At 37.4% G+C, this 21,789-nt stretch overlaps 1 protein-coding gene across 2 annotated transcripts in view; it reads left to right on the forward strand.

Annotated features, from left to right (window-relative positions):
• Positions 1-9,799, forward strand: part of LRP12 (LDL receptor related protein 12) — a 75,150-nt gene extending 65,351 nt beyond the window's left edge. For both annotated transcript variants that reach the window (XM_025922705.2, XM_025922706.2), the window contains 3 exons: positions 715-1,819; positions 3,523-3,655; positions 7,511-9,799. In XM_025922705.2, coding sequence (XP_025778490.1) covers positions 715-1,819; positions 3,523-3,655; positions 7,511-8,377 — 2,105 coding nt within the window. In that variant the 3' untranslated portion in view covers positions 8,378-9,799. The remainder of the gene's footprint in view (positions 1-714; positions 1,820-3,522; positions 3,656-7,510) is intronic.
• Positions 9,800-21,789: the final 11,990 nt, after the last annotated feature.

Below are 21,789 nucleotides of genomic sequence, written 5' to 3' on the forward strand. Positions count from 1 at the left end.
TAGCAGAAATTTGGTTCTAAAGAATAGGATTACAAAATATACTGTAGGACACATATAGCAAAATATTGTGTGTATGTATATAGATATAGATATAAACAAGAACTAGAAAAGGATATGAAAAATAGGAAAAAAATTGATTTGAAAGGTGATTATTGTGGGTAAATTTTTCTTCATTTGAAAATATTCTAATGATGTTTATGCAATAAATTATTTTCAAATTTCTGCAGTAAGAGAGTTCTCTACAAAAGCAGAATTGTTCTTTGTTCCCCCAAGATTTTATTTAAATTCCAGTTGGTTAACACCCAGTATAATTTTAGTTTCAGGTGTAGAATTCAGTGATTCATCACTTACATATAACACCCAGTGCTTATCACAAGTGCCCTCCTTAATGCCCATCCCCCACCTAGCCCATTCCCCACCCACCTCCCCTCCAGCAACCCCTCAGTTTGTGTTCTCTTCGCTTTAGATCAAAATACTAAGGTCTTCATGGAACAAACAATAAGTGTTTAATGAATTGAACTGTTGAGTAATTAGTGAGCCAATGTTAGTTTGCCACTAGAACTGATCTATTTTGTAAAATAAGATTTTTTTAAACCCTATCACTTGGGCTTAGTTAATATTTATTATAAAAGTGTCACTTACTGTTATATATCTTTTAAAAGAGTATGTTTTTTTCTCCCTTCTTCCATCTCTGTCCTCCCCACATCCTCCCAGGGAAATCTGAAGAACCAAACTGTGCTTGCGATCAGTTCCGCTGTGGCAACGGGAAGTGTATACCAGAAGCCTGGAAATGTAATAACATGGACGAATGTGGAGATAGTTCCGATGAAGAGATCTGTGCCAAAGAAGCTGGTCCCCCAACGGCTGCTTCTTTTCAGCCCTGTGCCTACAACCAGTTCCAGTGTCTGTCTCGGTTTACCAAGGTTTACACTTGCCTCCCTGAGTCTTTAAAATGTGATGGCAACATTGACTGCCTTGACCTAGGCGATGAGATAGACTGTGATGTGCCAACTTGTGGACAGTGGCTAAAATATTTTTACGGTACTTTCAATTCTCCCAACTATCCAGACTTTTATCCTCCTGGAAGCAATTGCACCTGGTTAATAGACACTGGTGATCATCGTAAAGTCATTTTACGCTTCACTGACTTTAAACTTGATGGTACTGGTTATGGTGATTACGTCAAAATATACGATGGATTAGAGGAGAATCCACACAAACTTTTGCGTGTGTTAACTGCTTTTGATTCTCATGCACCTCTTACAGTTGTTTCTTCTTCTGGACAGATCAGGGTACATTTTTGTGCTGATAAAGTGAACGCCGCAAGGGGATTTAATGCAACTTACCAAGTAGATGGCTTCTGTTTGCCGTGGGAAATACCCTGTGGGGGTAACTGGGGGTGTTACACAGAACAGCAGCGTTGTGATGGGTATTGGCATTGCCCAAATGGAAGGGATGAAATAAATTGCACCATGTGCCAAAAGGAAGAATTTCCCTGTTCCCGAAATGGTGTCTGTTATCCTCGTTCTGATCGCTGCAACTACCAGAATCATTGCCCAAATGGCTCAGATGAAAAAAACTGCTTTTTTTGCCAGCCAGGAAATTTTCATTGTAAAAACAATCGTTGTGTGTTTGAAAGCTGGGTGTGTGATTCCCAGGATGACTGCGGTGACGGCAGCGATGAGGAGAATTGCCCCGTAATTGTGCCTACCAGAGTCATAACTGCAGCCGTCATAGGCAGCCTTATCTGTGGCTTGTTACTGGTCATTGCATTGGGATGTACCTGTAAGCTTTATTCTCTGAGAATGTTTGAACGAAGGTCAGTATCAAGACAAAATTGTAGTGGTTATGGCTTCTGCAGTAAACATGGCCCCAGTATTTGCAACCGTTCTTTAGTGTGATCAGCAGTATACTTTGGTCTCATACTATTTTGGGAAATAGATAAATATCTTTTATGATTTATAAAATCAGTGTGAAAAGGCTAAGACTCAAGAGGCTAAACACATAAAAACTAATACTTAGATGGGGCACCTGGGTGGCTCGGTCATTAAGCATCCGACTTTGGCTCAGGTCATGATCCCGCAGTTTGTGAGTTAGAGCCCCACATCAGACTCTCTGCTGACAGCTCAGAACCTGGAGCCTGCTTTGGATTCTGTGTCTCCCTCTCTCTCTGCCCCTCCCCCACTCACACTCTGTTTCTCTCTCCTTCAAAAATAAACAAACATTTAAAAATATATTTTAAAAACTAATAAATACTTAAGAACTGGTATTTACTAGTTTTTGTTTTCAGATTATTTTGTAGGAATTTTGCAAGCTGCAATATTCAGTTGTAGTGTTTTAACCTGTGTTTTTATAAGTAAGAATTCAATTCTAAATATTTGAGAACCTACTAGGTTCAAAGCACAATACGGATGAGTAGAAAAATGAATAAGGCATAATTTCACAGGCACCGTACAGTTAGGAGGAAGGCATTGGTGAATGGAATAAGATGACAAAAATATAAATGGTAGAAAAGCTGTAAAACAAAGTATAGAGGAAAAGTCAAAAGTTAACCTAATCTGATGGGGGGGAATGGAAAGGCTTTTATTGAACAAGTGCCATTTGAAATCTACAAGTAGAATGTAGACAGGGAAAAGATACTGTAGTTGAAAAAAATAGCCTGGGAAAATGCATAAAAGTAGGAATGCCTAGCATTGCTTGGAGAAGTATCACATACTTCATTTCATCTGGAGCCTAAGATACATATCAAGGGCTAAAAGTTAAAACTTGGAACATGGGGTTAGTGTCTCAGGTCCATGACAGCCGTGTGTCAAGAGTTCTCAGTTAAGTCAGAAATGTTAAGTATTAAAAGGTGACCTTCAGGGAGGGTTTTCTTCCACGTGGTGCGGGATAGATTGGACTTGGGAGAAGCTAATGGCAGAGAGAGGTCCCTTAGGACACTGTTGTAGAGACAGTGACCCTCAGTCCCAGGAGAATTACAAATAATAGATTCAACAAAAGACTTCATATACCCAACAGGTAAGCTAATAGATACACGCAGATGCACAGTATCAAAGTAATCATGCTGCCTCTTTGGCCACAAAACTTTTGACTACATTGCAGCATAAAAGCTCAGTGAAGAGTCAGAGGTCTTATAAGAACAAGCTATTCCAGAAAGTGTACTGGTGACTCATTCATTCTTTTCCTCATCTAAAAACTAAATGTGTTGAACTTGATGATTACTTTCACCTAAAGTCTCAAACCTCTTATGTCCTTAGGGCTTTAAAGATCTAATACATTTACCTTTTATGGGAATTTCTAATTCACTAAAACTTAGTGATCCAGGCTCCTAAGTGAAAGCCCCATGGCTTTTTGCCTTTGTATTCTCAGTGTCAGAATGCTATAGATATCCAATAAATGTTAGTTGGCTAAGCTTTAAAAATGGTCAAATATATTAAGGTTCAGATTTTTTTCATTGTTGATTTAAAAAATTATTTTAGCTTGCCTTTTTAACCTTTTCTGTTCCCCTATTTTCTCTAACAGGTCATTTGAAACACAGCTGTCAAGAGTGGAAGCAGAACTGCTGAGAAGAGAAGCCCCTCCCTCTTATGGACAGTTGATTGCTCAGGGTTTAATTCCACCAGTTGAAGATTTTCCTGTTTGTTCACCTAATCAGGTATTTGCAATTTATGATTTCTGTTTCCTAAAATGAATTCTATATTTGTATATATGATAAAGGACCTTTGTCATAATTCTTGTAGTCAAGGATTATTAAATATATGGAGGATTTGAAATTATGTTTCATTGTATTTTAACAAATGCTACAAAATACCAAATGTTTTCATTTTTCTGATTTTGTTATGTGATTCTTAAGCATTTTACTATTTATGATAATTTGGTGCATTAAAATTCAGAAGTAAAGTTTAGTAAGTTATTTTCTGTTTGAACTAAACATCTAGAAGATTTAAGAATGAACGTTAAAATTAATACATTAGTAATCTGCTAGATTAATGAGTTAATAAGTAAAAGTAAATTGCAATGAAGTTAACATTTCTACCTGACTAGAGGGAAAACTTTTGTTCACAGCCAGATTTTACGGTGTTTAAGAATTCATACCGTTTTTTTTTTTTTAACAGTAACTAGTAATATATCAGTAATTAGATTAACTAGTTAACAATAAAAGTAATTGCAATGAAGTTAACATTTCTACCTGACTTGAGGGAAAACTTGACAGCCGGATTTTACACTGTTTAAGAATTCATATCATTTTCTTTAAATAGTAACTCATTATTTTATTAATGTTTCCGAATTCTTTAAAGTTCTATTAACACTATTTTGGGGCTCCTTGGTGGCTCAGTTAGTGAAGCATCAGGTCATGAACTCATGGTTCGTGAGTTTGAGCCCCAGATCCGGTCAGCTTGAGCCCCTCTTCAGGCTCTGCAGTGACAGTGAGGAGCCTGCTTGGGATTATCTCTCTCTCCCTCTCTCTTCCTCTCTTTCTGCCCCTTGCTCACTCTCACTCTCTCTCTCTCTCAGAACTAAATAAATTTAACAAAAATATAAAAAATTAAAATTAAATAAAGTCCTATTAGCATTTTTTTAAAAACTTCTTTCTCAATGCCTAAAGTATACCAGGGTTCATAAAGACATAAGGGTGTATACATTTAAAATGTAAATTCATTTAGAAATATTTATAAAAATTGATAAACATTATTTTCCCAGTGATTTAATTCTGTGCAAAATGGAAGACCGTTTTCTTTCTGGTAGATATGATTTCTGACTACAGTCTGTCACCTTTATTTGAGTCTTTTAAGAAATATTGGTGAGAATTTATAGTTTTAAGAACATTTCTCTAGATGTACCTTGCTAAGTAAATAATTCAGAAGTTCCACTGGTCAGAATTTTGTGTGCAAAATAAGAGAAAGCCACACATTCTCAGCCCTGCCAGGTGGCCAGTTTCTTTTTAGGTGGGAGCTCCAACAATGGTCGGCTCCGCCCACCTGGTCTACCATCTGCCATCTGCCACCTACCACCCCTATGCCCCGAAGCTCCTCCAAGAGTTCAGTTAACTGTGGAGTTAAAGAAAGCACAGTCCACACCAAACAGGTCTCATCTTTACAGAAATTATAAGTTCTGAGGTTCCCAAAATGATTTTCAGTTTTGACTGTTCACTAGATGGACTCAGAACTCACTGAAAGCTCTTATACTCAGCGGTATGGTTAATTACAGGGAAAAGACCTAAATTAATTCAGCCAAAGAATAAGACCCCTGGAACAGGGTTCAGGAGGGTGCCAAACCCAGATCTTCCAGCTGTCCTCTCCCCACAAAGTCGAGACAGTGTTACACTCTCAACACGGGTGTGTGACAGTGTGCACAGAATATTGCCAACTAGGGAGCTCGCCTGAGACACAGCCTCCAGAGTTTTTACTGTGGCTCCACCATGCAGGCATGATTAACTGCGCATGTGGCTGATCTCAGTCTCTACCCCCTGCACACTGACTGATCCTGCGGAGTCCAGTGCCCACCCTACATCACACTGCTCGTGTGGCTTAGAGCCTCCACCTTAGACACAGCGTTATCTGTATCTGGCTGGCCCCGGGCCCCAGGCCCCAGGCTAGGACACTCCTGTCAGAGATGATGCTGTAAGGGCTCAGAGATCACATCCCAGAAGCAGATGGCAAAGGTCAGACCTCACTCTGAATAACATTTAATTCTTTACTACATACTACGCCATTCTTTAGGTTTATAGTTTAGCCTTATGAGGGAATTATACTTAACAAAGTTTTAAAATAAAATGTTTATGAATAGTAAGCTAGATTTTATTCCATTTATGAGATTAAACTTTCAAATTTCAAACTTTTGGTAACACATTATCAATTTGTTATTAATTATCAATTATTATTTTCCTTAAAAAGAAAAAGAATATTCTAAATTCCCATCCCATTCAAAAATAGAAATGCTTTCTGAAGAATGCTTTTCTTCTTCATAAACTGAAGAAGTATGTAAAATTATCCCTAAAACATTAGGAATCTAATGTTAAATTAATTTTAATTAAACAGACTTTTAACTCTAAGTAGAGAACTTCACTATGACGGACTCTAATGTGAAAGTGAGCGTTGTTGATCTCGATGGGTGATAGCTGAATAAAAGGAAAGCTTATCTGAAGAGCCTTCTGTTCACTGCTGGGTATAACATAGTACTCACATGAAAGCCTTAGAACTCAAATGCTAAATGGTGAGGACCACATCTATGGAGAAATTCCTTAGGGATGTGAACCGGTTTTTGTTTGTTTGTTTGTTTTTTAATATAAAATTAGATACTTCTTAATTGGTGAAAAATCTGACTCATTTGTATAGCAAATCTGTGTATGCTGATCTTCAGATTTCTTATTGACAGTCCGTGCCAGATTATTAAATATTCCTATAACCGTAGTTCCTTTGCTTTCTGTGAATTATATTCCTGAGATTATGTTCAAAAGGCCTATGTGGGACTTACAAGTAAGTTTAATACCCATCTTGAAGAGAGGTGGAGAACACATGCTATCAAGGGAAACTCTTTTCTTCTGTGAAGGGAAAGGGAGAGCCGTTCGTTTTGGCAGGGTGAACTTATAGCATCATTGGAAAGGGAATATGTCAACTCACCATTTTTTCCTGGAAATACTGTATTTTAAATACCAAATGCCACAGATGAAAGCTGTGTTCCAAGTTTGAATACTCCTTTTTATAACCACTAGATGGAGCTTAAAGACTGTTTTATATAAATGTTGTATGTTTTTAAAATAACCCATTAATGTATTCATCTAGGAAAATGAGTAAATTTTCAAAGAATAAGGGTGTGAAAATTTATGCTTAATGCTATGCTGTAGAAAATAAAACCTAATCTTTAAAGATTGAGAAGAGTCCAAATGTCTCAAATACCTTTGTGTTGTAGTGCTATAAAAAAATTAATCTTAAACTTTGTTTCCTGTGCTGTATTATAAATTAATTAACTCTCTTATTTATGACAGTATAAATCAATCTTCACTACCCATTCATTCAACAAATCCTTGAGAACCAGCTGTGAAATATATATATATAACTTTACTATGTTTGGGAAAGTTTCAACCTTGTAAATCAAGTCTGACTTGTTCTGTGTTTAAAAACAAGAAAGGCATAAACCAGATAAAGAGCCTAGTTTACATTCCTAGCTAAAGCAGTGTCAAATAATTTTGTCCCTTTGGCACACTTTTAGAATTGGATTACAGCGTCCAGTTTTGAAATAAAATAGTTGTTGTAATTGATATGAAACATCACTCTAAAGTTGTATGTATAAAATGCAGTGTCAGGAAAATCTTAAGTGAGCAATGGTACGAGTTATAGATTAGATTCTGTGGTAGGTGAACCTTTACAGATGAGAGAATTGAATTCATCCTTCATAGACTCTAATGATGAGTAATAATGTCTTTACCCACAACACGTTCTTGTTAGAAGCATGTTTTCTGTGTTAATACTTCATTGTTAGCGATCTTAAGATCTCCTCTTATTTTCTGTAGGCTTCTGTTTTGGAAAACCTGAGGCTGGCAGTACGATCTCAGCTTGGATTCACTTCGATCAGGCTTCCAATGGCAGGCAGATCCAGCAATATTTGGAATCGTATTTTTAATTTTGCAAGATCACGTCATTCAGGGTCGTTGGCTTTGGTCTCAGCAGATGGAGATGAGGTTGTCCCTAGTCAGAGTACCAGCAGAGAACCTGAAAGAAGTCATGCTCACAGAAGTTTGTTTTCTGTGGAGTCCGACGACACAGACACAGAAAATGAGAGAAGAGATACGGCAGGAGCATCTGGTGGGGTTGCAGCTCCTTTGCCCCAAAAAGTCCCTCCCACGACAGCAGTAGAAGCAACAGTGGGAGCAAGTGGAAGTTCCTCAACTCAGAGTACCCGAGGTGGTCACACAGATAGTGGAAGGGATGTGACAAGTGTAGAACCCCCAGGTGTGAGTCCTGCGAGGCACCAGCTCACAAGTGCACTAAGTCGTATGACTCAGGGGCTGCGTTGGGTACGTTTTACATTAGGGCGATCAAGCTCCGTAAATCAGAACCAGAGTCCTTTGAGACAGCTTGATAATGGGGCAAATGGAAGAGAAGAAGATGATGATGTTGAAATGCTAATTCCGGTTTCTGATGGAGCTTCAGACTTGGATGTGAATGACTGCTCCAGACCTCTTCTTGATCTTGCCTCGGAGCAAGGACAAGGGTTTAGACAACCATACAGCGCAGCGAACCCTGGAGCGAGGCCAAGTAATCGAGACGGCCCCTGCGCGCGCTGTGGCGTCGTCCACACTGCCCAGATCCCAGACACTTGCTTAGAAGCAACACTGAAAAATGAAACAAGTGATGATGAGGCTTTGTTACTTTGTTAGGTACGGATCACAGCGAGCGAGGCCATGTACGAGTCGGAGCAGCATCCGTTCGTTGTTTTGTAAACTTCACAATTAAACTAGTTTTAATTTAAAAGCAAAAAAGATGCAGGGTGATTTCTTATTATTATATATTAGCCTGCATGGTTAAATTAAACAACTTGTAACTCTATGAACTTTAGAGTTTACTATTTTAGCAGCTAAAATTGCATTATGTATTCATATTGTTCAATAATGTTCTTCCATTCGTTTTAATTGTTTTTATCCTGGTACTGTAGTTCACAGTAGAAGTATGGCTGCTGACTCATTCAGCTGTCAGTTTATCTATCCTATGTTAAAACATTTGTTTGTACAAAATAATACCTTCTTCTCATTGAACCCTTTATGCTTTTTGCCATTACATCTTGTAACTTAATATATCACATTTCAAGGTGGTTAATGTACAAAAAAAAAAGCCCCTTATATTCACCTGAGTTTTTATTTAGGTAACATCTGTCTAAATATTATTGGATTTCATCATAATATGAGCTTTCTCAAAGGGAAAAACCTTTGTCTACAAATTTTTCTCTTACATTTAACATTCTGTGATGTGAAATTTAGATAGAGTTAGAAAAATTAATGGCAAAAGTGAAACTCTTTTATAGATTTTCTAATGTTGACTTTAATACTCTAATATGGTACAGACCAAATGGTAAAATCCCAAGTCATTTCTTTTTTCATCCCTATTTCGGGACAGAATTAAGCAGATGAAGATATTCTACTATGCATTAAATCTTGAACTTTATAAAAAATGTACAAAAATTGTACAAGATAAGTTCCAACTGGTAATGTCCTTCCCTGGTATAGGGTGATGCTTGTATTGGACCCTAGGGATTTGCACTAACGTCATGTCAAGGTCACAGATGAGTTCAGTGCACAAGCACTATCACTTTCAATACTGTCATTTGCTACCACAATGACTATATATTTCCATAGCTTTGGGGGGGGCGTTTTTATTACAACTTGAAATTGCTTTGCTGGTTTCATATTTATTTGTTGTATTTAAAGACTGCATTATTGTAAGAGTGGTTTTCGATATATTTTATTCACTGCGGGGGAGGATCATGCTACACGTCAGAAAGCAAATTACGAAATCATTCAGATCCTCCCCCCTTTTTTAAGTAGAATGAATTGCAAACCCCGCATATTTTTTTATTGTCTATTCTTGTTTATTTATTCTTTAGCTGTCTGTTTTAATAGCTTAATGATTGAGTATGAAATATGTATTTGTGTGGGATTATTGCTATTTATTAAATTTTCAATATTTTGCTGAATGTCATTTTAAAGCATGTTTGAGGTCTTGTGTATTTGTCGTGTTATGCTGTCAGAAAGAACTGACTGAAATGTTTTAATATGTATCAAAAATTAAAAATCACTTTTTTTGTATTGCCTTGAGGTACTTTTTAAATCAGAGTTGCTCTTTATTTTTGTTGCATTTTGGTGCACGTGCAGATTGAGGCCGTAAAATACTGCACTGTGTCTAGAAGAACATTGAAGGGCAGGCAGTCTTCTTCAGAGTAAGGTGGTAGCTTATACCAGCACTTGAGGGTAAAAATTCCTAAGGAGCTGAATATATTTGCCTTTGAGAAAACTTCTTAATTAATGTTTCTTATAAGATGCAATAACTCAATTAGTTCTCCTTGTATGATTTTCAGATGCATTTCAAACCCGTATAGAATATTTTCCTAGCAGAATTTGTATCACCAAATTAATCTTATTTAGGTCCTACTAATAATATACTATATTGTATAGGTTTCTTGGTTTTGTTTCCTGGCATTTCTATTTTAATTTCTTTCTATAATTAACTAACATTTTCCTGGTTCAAACAGTAAAAGGTGAGTCTCTCCCCTTCCCTGACACCCATCTTTTTGTTCCCTTCCAAAGAGACAAGTACCAATACCAAATTCTGTATACCCCTCCAAAGGTACCATGTAAATCTATAAATGTGTCCATATATATATAAATGCCATATATAATAATACAAATTGTAACCTACTATGCATCCTTTGTACTTTTTTTAAGGGAAAAATGTTTCTATTTAAGTTTGAATATTAAAACTAAAGTTGGGTATTTCTTTTATTTCAATTTTCCCACTTAAATCACAATCAATCCGGAATTTAAGGCTCCATTTTTTCCCCCGTTAATTTTATCCTGCAGCTCTTTATTAAATAATACATTCTTTCCTTACTATTTGAAATGACACTTTTATCATAGAATTTATATACTACTTGGATATGTTTCTAGACTCCAATTCTATTCTCTTCAATTGATCTACCCTTCTCTTTTTATACTAGCCCTACACTGTTTTAATAACTGTAGTGTTTAAATGTTTTAAATATTCTTGCTTATTTTTCCATTTGAACTTTAGAATTGACCTACTCAAGTCTCACAAAACAAGTCCCATTAGTATGTGGGTTTTTTGAACCATTTTTTTCCTTAATGTTTATTTATATTAGAGAGAGACAAAACATGAGCGGGGGAGGGACAGAGAGAAGGAGACACAGATTTTGAAGCAGGCTCCAGGAAACAACGTGTCAGCACAGAGCCCGACGTGGGACTCGAACTCAAGAACTGAGATTATGACCTGAGTCGAAGTCAGACAACCAACTGAGCCACCAAGGTACCCCTAGACAATTTTAATTTTTATAGATTAACCTAGGGAAATTTGACATCATTATCATGTTAAAGCTTCTGTCTAAATCATGGTACCTATGTAAAAATGGTGCCCATTCATTCTTTTTGTGGTTGTTTCCTTTAGACATGTTTCGCATTTTACTTTATAGAGATCATCTTCGTTCTTAAGAGTTTATTCTTAGGACTTTCAGTGTTTTTGTTATCAATATTAAGGAAGTCCTTTTTTATAATTCAATCTGCGTTTAGTATATGTTAAGCCTAATGATTTCTTTACATTAATTTTCTCCACAGCTACCAGACTACCATTTTCTTATAGCTAGTAATATTTTTTTCTTTTGTGTTCTCTAGTTACACAATCATATTTTCCAGTTTGCATACCTCTTTACATTTTAATTGCATTGTCTAGTACTTCTAGAATAATGTTAAATATATCAGTCAATCATGTTAAGGAGAATCAATTGATCCACCGATCTCTATATTTAAAAAAAACTTAACCAAGAATGCATGTTGAATTTTATCACATGCCTTTTCACTATTGGAGATGATCATATGATTCTCTCCTTTGATCTTTTCATACGTTGAATTTTATTAATATATTTTGTAACTTTGAACCATTCTTGCATTCCTGAAATGAACTACTTGGCCATGTGTATATTTTTAATATACTGCTACGTTATATTTTATTTAGCATATTTGCAACTGTATTCATCAGTGATATTAGTCTGTAGTTTTTATATGTGTGTGCTGTCTTTAAGAAGTTTGGTTTTTAGTTTTATGCTGGTGAATTTGAAAACTTCCTTTTCCTTTGGTCCAGAACAGCTTAAATTGCATTGGACTATTCTGTTCCTTAAAATTTCAGTGAAATGATCTGATGGATGTTTGGCTAGTAGCTCTTTAACAACTTTGTTGCTATCTTCTGTAGTAATTGGTCTGTGTAGTTTTTATGTCTTAGCTGACATCATAAATCTTCCATTTCATCCAAGTTTACAAATTTAGTTGCATAGCGTTGAGCAAAGTTATCTCTTTCTCTTTTGTGCATATGGCTCTCCCTTGTGTATTATGTTTGCCCTATTATCTTCTTAAATAAGATAGCTAACAGTTGACATTTTGAACTTTTTGTTTGTTTCTCCCAGAGTGGTATGTTTTGAATATCTCTATTCTATAATTTTTCTGTTTTCCAATTAACTGACTTCCACTTTAATAAATTTCCTACTTTTTGCTCTCCTTAGTTCATTTGTTGTTTTTTCCCTGACTCCTTGAGTTAGCACTTCATTCATTCATTTTTATTTTCTAATTATTAATGTAAGATTTAAGGTGTAGACAATTCTGAGCACTGTTTAAGCTGAATTACTTAGATGTATTGGTGTTGTCATGACTCATATTCTAGGTATTGTGATATTTCAGTGTTTATTTCTACTTTAATCCAAAAGTTGTTTTACAGAAGGAAATTTTTTTCCTTTTTTCTTTTCTTTGTTCCTTTTTTCCTCAGATAATGGAATTTTGGTGTGAATAGTAGTTTTGTTTTCTGATTCTTACATTAATTTTCATTTTTATGGCATCAAGATCAGAAAATGTTATATGTATTATTTGGGGAGATTTGAGTTTCTTGTCCTTTCTCATTTTTTTTAAGTGTTCCAGGAACACTGTTAAGTACATTCTCTGTTTATGGATACAGATTTTAGTAGATATTACTCAGATTATCATGACATAGTACTTTGTCTTGCCTTATCAGTCCGTCAGTCAGGGCTCCAGGATTAGTTTGGAAGAGACTAGAAACCAAGGAGGCTGTGTTAGGATTCTTTGGGCCAGCAGCCCTGCCTAAACGCTTGTCATCAGCTGGGACTGAGAACATAAGCACAGGATGAAGGAGAGTCTTTCTACAAGCTCTGGAGTTTCAGTTTCTACCATTGCTACCCCCATCATCCACTGTTCAGCTGGAAATAAATGGGTGAGACAGGTTAAAAGGACAAGGAAAAAGGTACTATACATTCAATTTGCTAGGTATTTGTTGAGTACCTACCACAAACCTATTGATGATGACGGTGATGATAAGAGCTCCATTCTAGCTGCTTGCTGGTTCCTTCACGCCCTTGCCCCTGAACTTCAAGGGAGACAATGACAGCAACTTCATAGGACCTGTTTTACTTACCCTGTGTAAAAATTGATAGGCAGTAGAGAGGTTGGTTCTTGGAGTAACTGCACCCTCGTTCAGAAATAGCACACAAATTACAAGTTGCATGTGGCTACTACCAGGGGCTGGAAGTTGGCTGATTACATCTTTTTCTGAGGCCCTCAACATTCAAGGTAGAATGAGGCAAAGTAAAATTCGCAGAATTTCAGAGCTGGAAGGAATCTTTTGAAGGGAAGTAACAGATGTAGCTGATTAATCAGGAATGTTTTCCAATTCAATGAAATCTGTATTTTTTCTATGCCTTGTAACATAAGCCATATATGCACACATGGTTTAACCATTATGTGATGTTACGGATTTTTTTTAAAGGTCATTCTTTTTGACATGTTTTAGCACATACCTGACCTAAATGAGTGTATCCCCATGTTCACACTATCAAAAACCATTTCTAAGAGTCCTTTACCACCAGCTGTTTCTTTGTCATAGGAAAGAATTCTCAAAGCACATACTTATTTACCTCTTGTTGAATGACTACCATCTGTCAAGCCCATTATATGGATCTTTGGATCCTCACAGTCCTGTGCCAATAGGACAGAAGTCCTAGAAGGACTTAAACTAAGACAATGGGACAAAACTAAGAGTTGACCTTAGTCTTGTCTGCCTCAACAGTTGTCTTTTGAATAAGATGAACCATAGAATGAAGTAATATCAGTAAAGAAAAATACCCATATTCAAATTGGAGCTAACAAACCTGGATTATTATGCAAACTCACTGAGCCTCAGCTTCCTCATTTTAAAATAAGGATAATAGCAGTTACCCCATAAGATTATTGTGAGGAATAAATTAAGATAACATTTGTAAAGGCTTTAGCACATGTTCTGGTCATCTATTGCTGTGTAACAAACTTCTCCCAAACTTTATACTTAAAGCAACCACAAGTCATTCAGTTTGCTCACAAATCAGTAACTTGGGCAGAGCTCAGTACAATTGGTTCATCCTGCTCCTTGCATCCACGGAGCTGTAGGGTATACTCACAAAAAAAGCTCACCTATATGACTGACAAGTCTGCTGGTTGTTGGCTGGGAGCTCAGCCAGGAGACTTGAATCCTGTCCACGTGGGCCTCTCCATGGGGCTGCTTGTGTTGCCTTAAATATGGAAACTGGGATCCAAGAATGAGTGTCCCAAGGCACCTGCAGAAGCTACAAGGCTTCTTATGACCTAGTCTCAGAAGGCCCAGGATGTCACTTCTGCCGTCTCCTATTGGCCAAACAAATCACTGAAGCCAAACCAGATCCAATAGAGAGAGTGCTAGACCCCACTCTCAATAGTGGACACAGCAAAGAATTTGTGGCATTTGCAATCTACCACAGGACCTGACACATAAACACTAACTTGCCAGTGAATATTTTAAGAATAACAGTGTTACAGTCCCAGGAAGAAGCTCATTTGCCAAAAGGATCAAATCAACTCAGCTCTCCTATCATATGTCAAGTACATCAATTATCCACATATTGATTACAACTACAAAGGTAAGGTGGCTCGGTCAATTAAGCAACTGACTTGATTTTGGCTCAGGTTGTGATCTCACATATCATGAGATCAAGCCCCACTTTGGGCTCTGTGCTGACAGCACAGAGCCTGCTTGAGATTCTCTCTCTCTCTCTCTCTCTCTCTCTCTCTCTCTCTCTCTCTCCTTCTGAAATCTTTATTTTTAAATTTATTAGAGGTGAATGGTGGGTAATCTTTCTCCGACTTATTTTGCTTAGCATAATACACTCTAGTTCCATCCATGTTGTTTCAAATGGCAAGATTTCATTCTTTTTGATTGCCGAATATTCCATTACACACACACACACACACACACACACACACACACACACACACACCACATCTTCTTTATCCATTCATCAGTCAATGGACATTTGGACTTTTTCCACACTTTGGCTATTGTCGATAGCACTATTATAAACATTGGGATACATGTGCCCCTTTGAATCAGCACCCCTATATCCTTTGATTGAAAACCTAGTAGTACAATTGCTAGGTCATAGGGTAGTTTTATTTTTTGAAGAACTTCCCTACCGTTTTCCAGAGTGGCTGCACCAGTTTGCATTTCCAACACCAGTGCAAAAGGAGGAGCCTCATTTTAAAGGTTTGGAGAAAGGAAGAGAAAAAGTCTCATATCTCTGAGCAATGGCACAAGCCTTGATTGGCTCGGCTACCTCGACTTCTGCTTACATGATGCACCAGTCATAGGCTTCTCCATTACCCACAGAGTAATACCTTCCTAACTTGTCGACTGGTTCCTAAATTGGAAATAACAGTGGATTGGAGGATTAAATGAAATAATATATATAAGCAAGTTAGACAGGAGAGGTTAAATGTAGTGTGCTCAATAAGCATAGTTATGGTTGATGGTCAGGTTATCAATAAACTGCTGGCCCTGTTCTCTGCCAAAAGTAACTATCTAAGATTTCATTTGAACAAAAGGTTTTCGGGATTAATAAATTTGGAAACCAGTGCTAGAACATTGTAGGACCAAGTCACCCTATGCTAACCTAGGGCACATATGGTTTATTTAAGATACTGAAATAAATATATTCGCAAGGAATTTACTAAGAGTGACTTCAAGTGAAGTTACTGAGATGTCAACTAGGGTAGATCTTCCCATGTGCTGAAAGAAGGCTCAAGCCCTAAGAAGCTTAACGTTTTCCTAAAAGTGACATGGAAGCTTTACTAGGGACAAATAGAGTGAGCTGGAAAAGCATGGGCTTTGGAGTCTGACACATCACAGTCTGAATCCTGACTCTGCTGCTAAAGAGTTTTAGAACTGAATACATCATCTGATCTCAGCCAGCCATGCTGTCTCATCTGGAACATGGGATAATACCTACCCTTAAGAGTTACTACTATAAGGATTAAACAAAAGAAAAAGAAAAAAAAAAAAAAAAGACTATGCAGAAGACTTTCCCAGAGCATAAGAGGTTGAAAATACATTTTAGTTGTCAATATTACAGATTCATTTTCCAAATTAATACCTTTGTTTTGTTCTCCCCTCCACCATGTGTTATGTGTTCTGTATATTAGTAGAGCTTCTCAAAAGAGCAGATTTACAACAGCTACGGTCCTATTTTCTTGATTACAGGGCCACTTATGTCTGCATCTCAATGAAAAGTGGTATCTTGGCAGAGACATCTATTTTACAAAGGCCAAAGTGAAGAATTTCCACAGGGCCCTGAACAGGAAAGATGTTGCTACATGCTATGGACTTAGTAACATGCATTGAGCTAATATAAATAGTATAAATAACAGGCTTTCAGGGAAATTATTTGTATCCAGAAACTATGGTAATAAGCAACATATAAATAATATTCTAAAACTTTTTTCACTTTCACTACAATAGGATCATGTATATTTCCCTTATCTGCTGAGCCCTGATTTTAAAGAACATAGAAATTTCTGAGGCGCCCAAGTGGCTCAGTCAGTTAAGTGTCCCAACTCTTGCTATCAGCTCAGGTCATGATCTCGCGGTTTTGTGGGTTTGAGCCCCATATTGGGCTCTGCACTGGCCCCACAGAGCCTGCTTGGGATTCTCTGTCTCCCTCTCTCTCTACCCCTCTCCCACTCTCACTGTCTCTCTCTCTCAAAATAAAGAAATAAAAAAAAAAAAAGAACATTGAAATTTCTTTTGGCTTTTAGATTTAGTTTTTCCAAGTCTGACTTAAATACAGACTTTGTATTGGTTATTATGCATCGTATGAGTGTTAACATCATTGTGTTCCTATTGGTGGCTGGATTTGCATTATTACTGTTTTTTATGGAGATTTCACCATACAATATAATTTCCGTTCCTCTAGCTCATGAGTTGCCATTAGAATTGTTTGCCAAGTGTGCAAAGTGATTCTTTGTAACCATTTTCTTGAATGGAGTGAGTGAAAGTAAGCATCCATGTGTTGAGTACTTCCTGAGCACCAACGGTCGTACTAGATGCCTTATGTACATCATTTCTAATCCTCAGAACATGTCTGGGTGGTAGATATTGTCCTCTGAAGCAGCAGTATCGGCAGCAGCATCAAGTGCCTTTGTCATTGATGTGGGAAGGAGTATAATTCTTGGAACACGAACTCATTCTTTACTACATGTTCACACAGAGAATAATGGAGAAATTTTACTTTATATTTAAGATTTTATTACAGTCACATAGTGAGCATTTCTGTTTTCTTTGGAACCATATTTGCTTTATTAAAAAATAACAAAAAGATTAGAGGTTCCTGGGTGACTCAGTTGGTTAAGCATCCGACTCTTGGTTTCAGCTCAGGTCATGATGTCATGGTTTGTGAGTCTGAGCCCTGCATCAGGCTCCACGCTGACAGCGCAGAGCTTGCTTAGGATTCTCTCTCTCTCTCCCTCTCTCTCTGCGTCCCCCCACCTCAAAATAAATAAATAAACTTTTTAAAAAATAACAAAAATTTAAAAAGAACAACTTCACAATCTAGGATGGCTATTGTCAAGCAGAGAGGGAACTGCAAGCATTGGCAAGGATATAGAAAAACGACCTTCCAGGGGCGCCTGGGTGGCGCAGTCGGTTAAGCGTCCGACTTCAGCCAGGTCACGATCTCACGGTCCGTGAGTTCGAGCCCTGCGTCAGGCTCTGGGCTGATGGCTCGGAGCCTGGAGCCTGTTTCCGATTCTGTGTCTCCCTCTCTCTCTGCCCCTCCCCCGTTCATGCTGTCTCTGTCTGTCCCATAAATAAATAAAAACGTTGAAAAAAAAAATTAAAAAAAAAAAAAAAAGAAAAACGACCTTCCATACATCACTGGCAGTAATACAAAATGGTGCAGTCACTTTGGAAAGCAGTTTCTCAGTACTTTAAAAGTTAACTATAAAGTTACCATCTGACCCTGAAATCTCACTCTTCGGTACATACCCAAAGAAATGAAAACATATGTCCACATAAAAACTCGTATGTGAATTATTATAGTAGCATTATTCATAATAACCCAAAAGTAGAAACAACCAAATGTACATCATTTGATAAATGGATGAAAGCATGATATATCCAGAAAATGAAATACTACTTGGCAATAAGAAGGAATGAAGTGGAAAACATCCTACAACATGAAGGAACTTGAAACCATCATGCCAAGTGAAAGAAGTCAGTAAGAAAAGACCACCAATTAATTGTATGATCCTATTTATATGAAATGCCCTGAAATCTGTAGAGACAAAAAGTAGATTATTGGTTACGTAGGGCTAGGGAATGGGGAGATGGGAGAGTTAGGATTGGCGGCTTCTAATGGGTACAAGTTTCTTTTCGGGTTGATAAAAAACATTCTGAAGTTAGATTAGGTGAATGTTTTTAAAACATTGTAAATATATTTAAAAAACCATTGAATTGAACAATGTGGTGAACTTTGTGATGTATAATTTATCTCCATAAAGCAATTAACAATTAGAGAACAAAAACACAAACAATATTCCCTTTCTCCCTTTGCTTTTAGAATTAGGTCTATGCTATTCCTGTACAAATATTCTTGCTTATTATTCTGCAAGATAAAAGTAATTGTTTTATCAAATTAAAGACAGAAAATACTGTCTTCATCTATTTAGCCGTATAATATAGTGGTTGTCGGTTCCATTGGCCTTGAAATCTGATCAACTAACTGTGTGACTCTGGCAGTTAACCTCTCTGAACCATAGTTTTTGCATCTGTAAAATGGAAGTAATGCTTTCTACCTCATAGAGTTCCTGTCAAGATGAGATAACATTTATAAGAACCTCAGCCCAGTACCTATTGGATTCAAGCTCAGCAATTAACTAGTCCATAAATATTTATGGAGGGACTGTGTTTGCTCACTCTATATGCTCTTTAAATCATAATGTAAAGACTTTATTTAATATGAAGCATATATTTTGTAAATCTAGAAAATCATAATTTTATAATATGAAATTATACTTGTACATTAACATGTCCACAAAAGGATTCATTAGTCCTATTCAAGGGAACAAGGAAACTATTTATTTTCCTTTCCAACTTTAAAGAGAGGATAATAACTACATATAAATACAGATATAAGGTTACCAGGAGTGGCTTATCTATTATTCACAAAAGTTTCTGAACCAAAGAACAGTTGGTCTTTTCGAGATGCCATCTAGTGGTTTATTCTAGCATTACAGTCATTTATTTTGGAATGCAATTAGTCGAATACTTGTTTTTAGTAACACTCCAATGAACTTCTTTGAAGGCAAATGTGTGAATGGAAAAGTAAATAAGGCTGACGCTCAGTTTGGAGCTCCAAAGAAGTCTAAAAGAAACTTTTAACTGTGATCTAATTAATGTGGACCAAACACTGAACATTTCCTCCATGTGCTGTGCTGTGATATTGACAAAGTGAACGTGAAGTTAGTGAGCTCTTTTTATGTGCCATCGATAGGTTTTTGATTACACAGGTAAATAACATCACAGATTAGTGGCCATAAATACACAGTTACATAGTAGATGGGTAGTTAGGTATTATCCTTGACCTACAACATTTTCACTGTGTTTGTCATGTCTAGTACTAAGTACCGCTTAACAGTAAAGGAGTAATTTTTTCCCAAGAAGAATTTAAGATGCACAACGTTTTTAATGAAGTAGGAAGATATACAACTTCACTACCTTATGTGAGAGAAGTAAGAGCATAAAATGAGATGGCATGGCCAGTGCAGAGGTCGAAAGTCTCTGCTTCAGAGGGCGTAGGTGTCGATGAGAGCAGTGCACATAAGAGGGCCCGCACCCAGACTGTTGTGTCTGTATTTCATGTTCTTGCCTGTACACCGATTCCTCCCATGCCTGGGGCATCAGAATCTCAACACTGTCATGTCTGCATAACTTTATACAGTGTTGGGAGGGCTCCAGCAGAGCGCCTGCTATCCCTGCCTCAGCCCCAGCTGGGGTCTGGACTAAATTCCAGTAAGGTCTGCCTTATATCCCTTTTGCTTTGTATCTTGACAGCATCAAAGGGGAAGGGAGTGGGGTTGCTTTAGATGTACAGCACAGGAAGAACGCTACTAAGTTGAAGATGACTTTTAGAACCAAAGTAGGTAAATATTGCAGATACTTTACACCTCACTTTGTATCCAAGTCGAAAGTCAACAAAATTCAAAGGACAGAAAGAAGATAGTGGTTGCCAGGGGCCAGAGCTGGGGGCAGAGCAGATTGACTGTAAAGAGGCACAAGGAAACTTTTGGGGCTGATGGAAATACTCTCCATTTTGATTGCGATGGTAGTTGCCTGCAAAAGATTGCATGTCTTTGTCAAAATTCATAGCACTATATACCTAAACAAGATGAATTTTACTCTATGTATTTTACTGTTTTTATTTTTTAAACTTTTAAATATAAAATACAGTATTCAAACCCTATTTTGGTCTATGCAACAAAAATCCAAGTGGTATTTTTTTTAATGTTTTGCTCTTGCTTAGAATGGCCAAGAAATTTAGCCAAGAATCCATAGGTGATAGGTGATAAGCCAGAACTCATATGCAGATCAGCCCATTTATTTACTCATTTATTTATTTTTTTATACCCTTTGTAACCCAGGGTACACTTTCACTATTTCCTTACGTATTATCATATTGCTGCAATAAGTTTTGCTAAGAAAGATTAAAATAACTCGAAAACCGTGGCACGTTCTGAGTGAGTTAAAGGAGCAGGAGGGTTTCTGGAGGCACTAGCTAGTGAAGCTGGCAGATGGGCAGAAGAAACCTCTGAGCCCAGCCTGGTGTTCCCAGCCCTTCGCTTGAGAAGGCAGTGTCTTTTTGTTCAGGGGAATGATGATAGGCACTATCTTAGGCTGAATTAGGGGCCCCAAAGATACCCGGATATCTTCCTAGACTCTGGAATTTGTGGATGTTGCCTTATAGGGCAAAAGGGACTGTGTAGATGTGAAATCGAGGGGTTTGAAATGGGAGAAGTTATCCTGGGTTACCTAGCTGGGCCCTGACTGTAATCACAGTGTCCTTATAAGAGGGAGGCTGTGGAAGGCAATTGCAATCATGGACCAAGACTGGAGTGATGAGGCCACAGCCAAAGAATGCTGGCACCCACCAAAAGCTGGAAGAGGCTAGGAAGCAAATTCTCCCTCGGAGACCCCAGAAGGAAACAACACTGCCAAGAGCTTGACTATAGTCCAGGGAAACGGATTTTGGAGTTCTGGCTCCATGACCAAGAGAAAACAAAGTTGTGTTCTTTCAAGCTGTCACCTTTGTGGTGCTTTGTTCAAGCAGCCAGAGGAAATGGAGAAGGACTGTCCTACATTTCCAAGACATGCCTGAACTTCCAGCTCAGCATCAGAATAGTTTAACAAACAAACCAGAAGCAGAACAAACAAAAATTATGTTAATACCAGACTGTATAGGAGACAAGAACGTTTGCAAAGTATTTTTCCTCGAGTTTCTTGGAATCACACCAGAACATGTCTGAAAGTTTTCCCCCAAGGCAGGTCGGTGTTGCCTGCTTTATAAATTGTTTTAACCACTCATGTCCTTGGTGACCTGAGCAAGAACACAGAATCACTCCACAATACAGTCATCACAATCTAGGCAACTGTGCAGCATCTTTGAAACAGC

The sequence above is a fragment of the Puma concolor genome, chromosome F2 (genome assembly GCF_028749965.1).
Source record: "Puma concolor isolate L17-30 chromosome F2, mPumCon1.1.hap2, whole genome shotgun sequence".
NCBI lineage: Eukaryota > Metazoa > Chordata > Mammalia > Carnivora > Felidae > Puma > Puma concolor.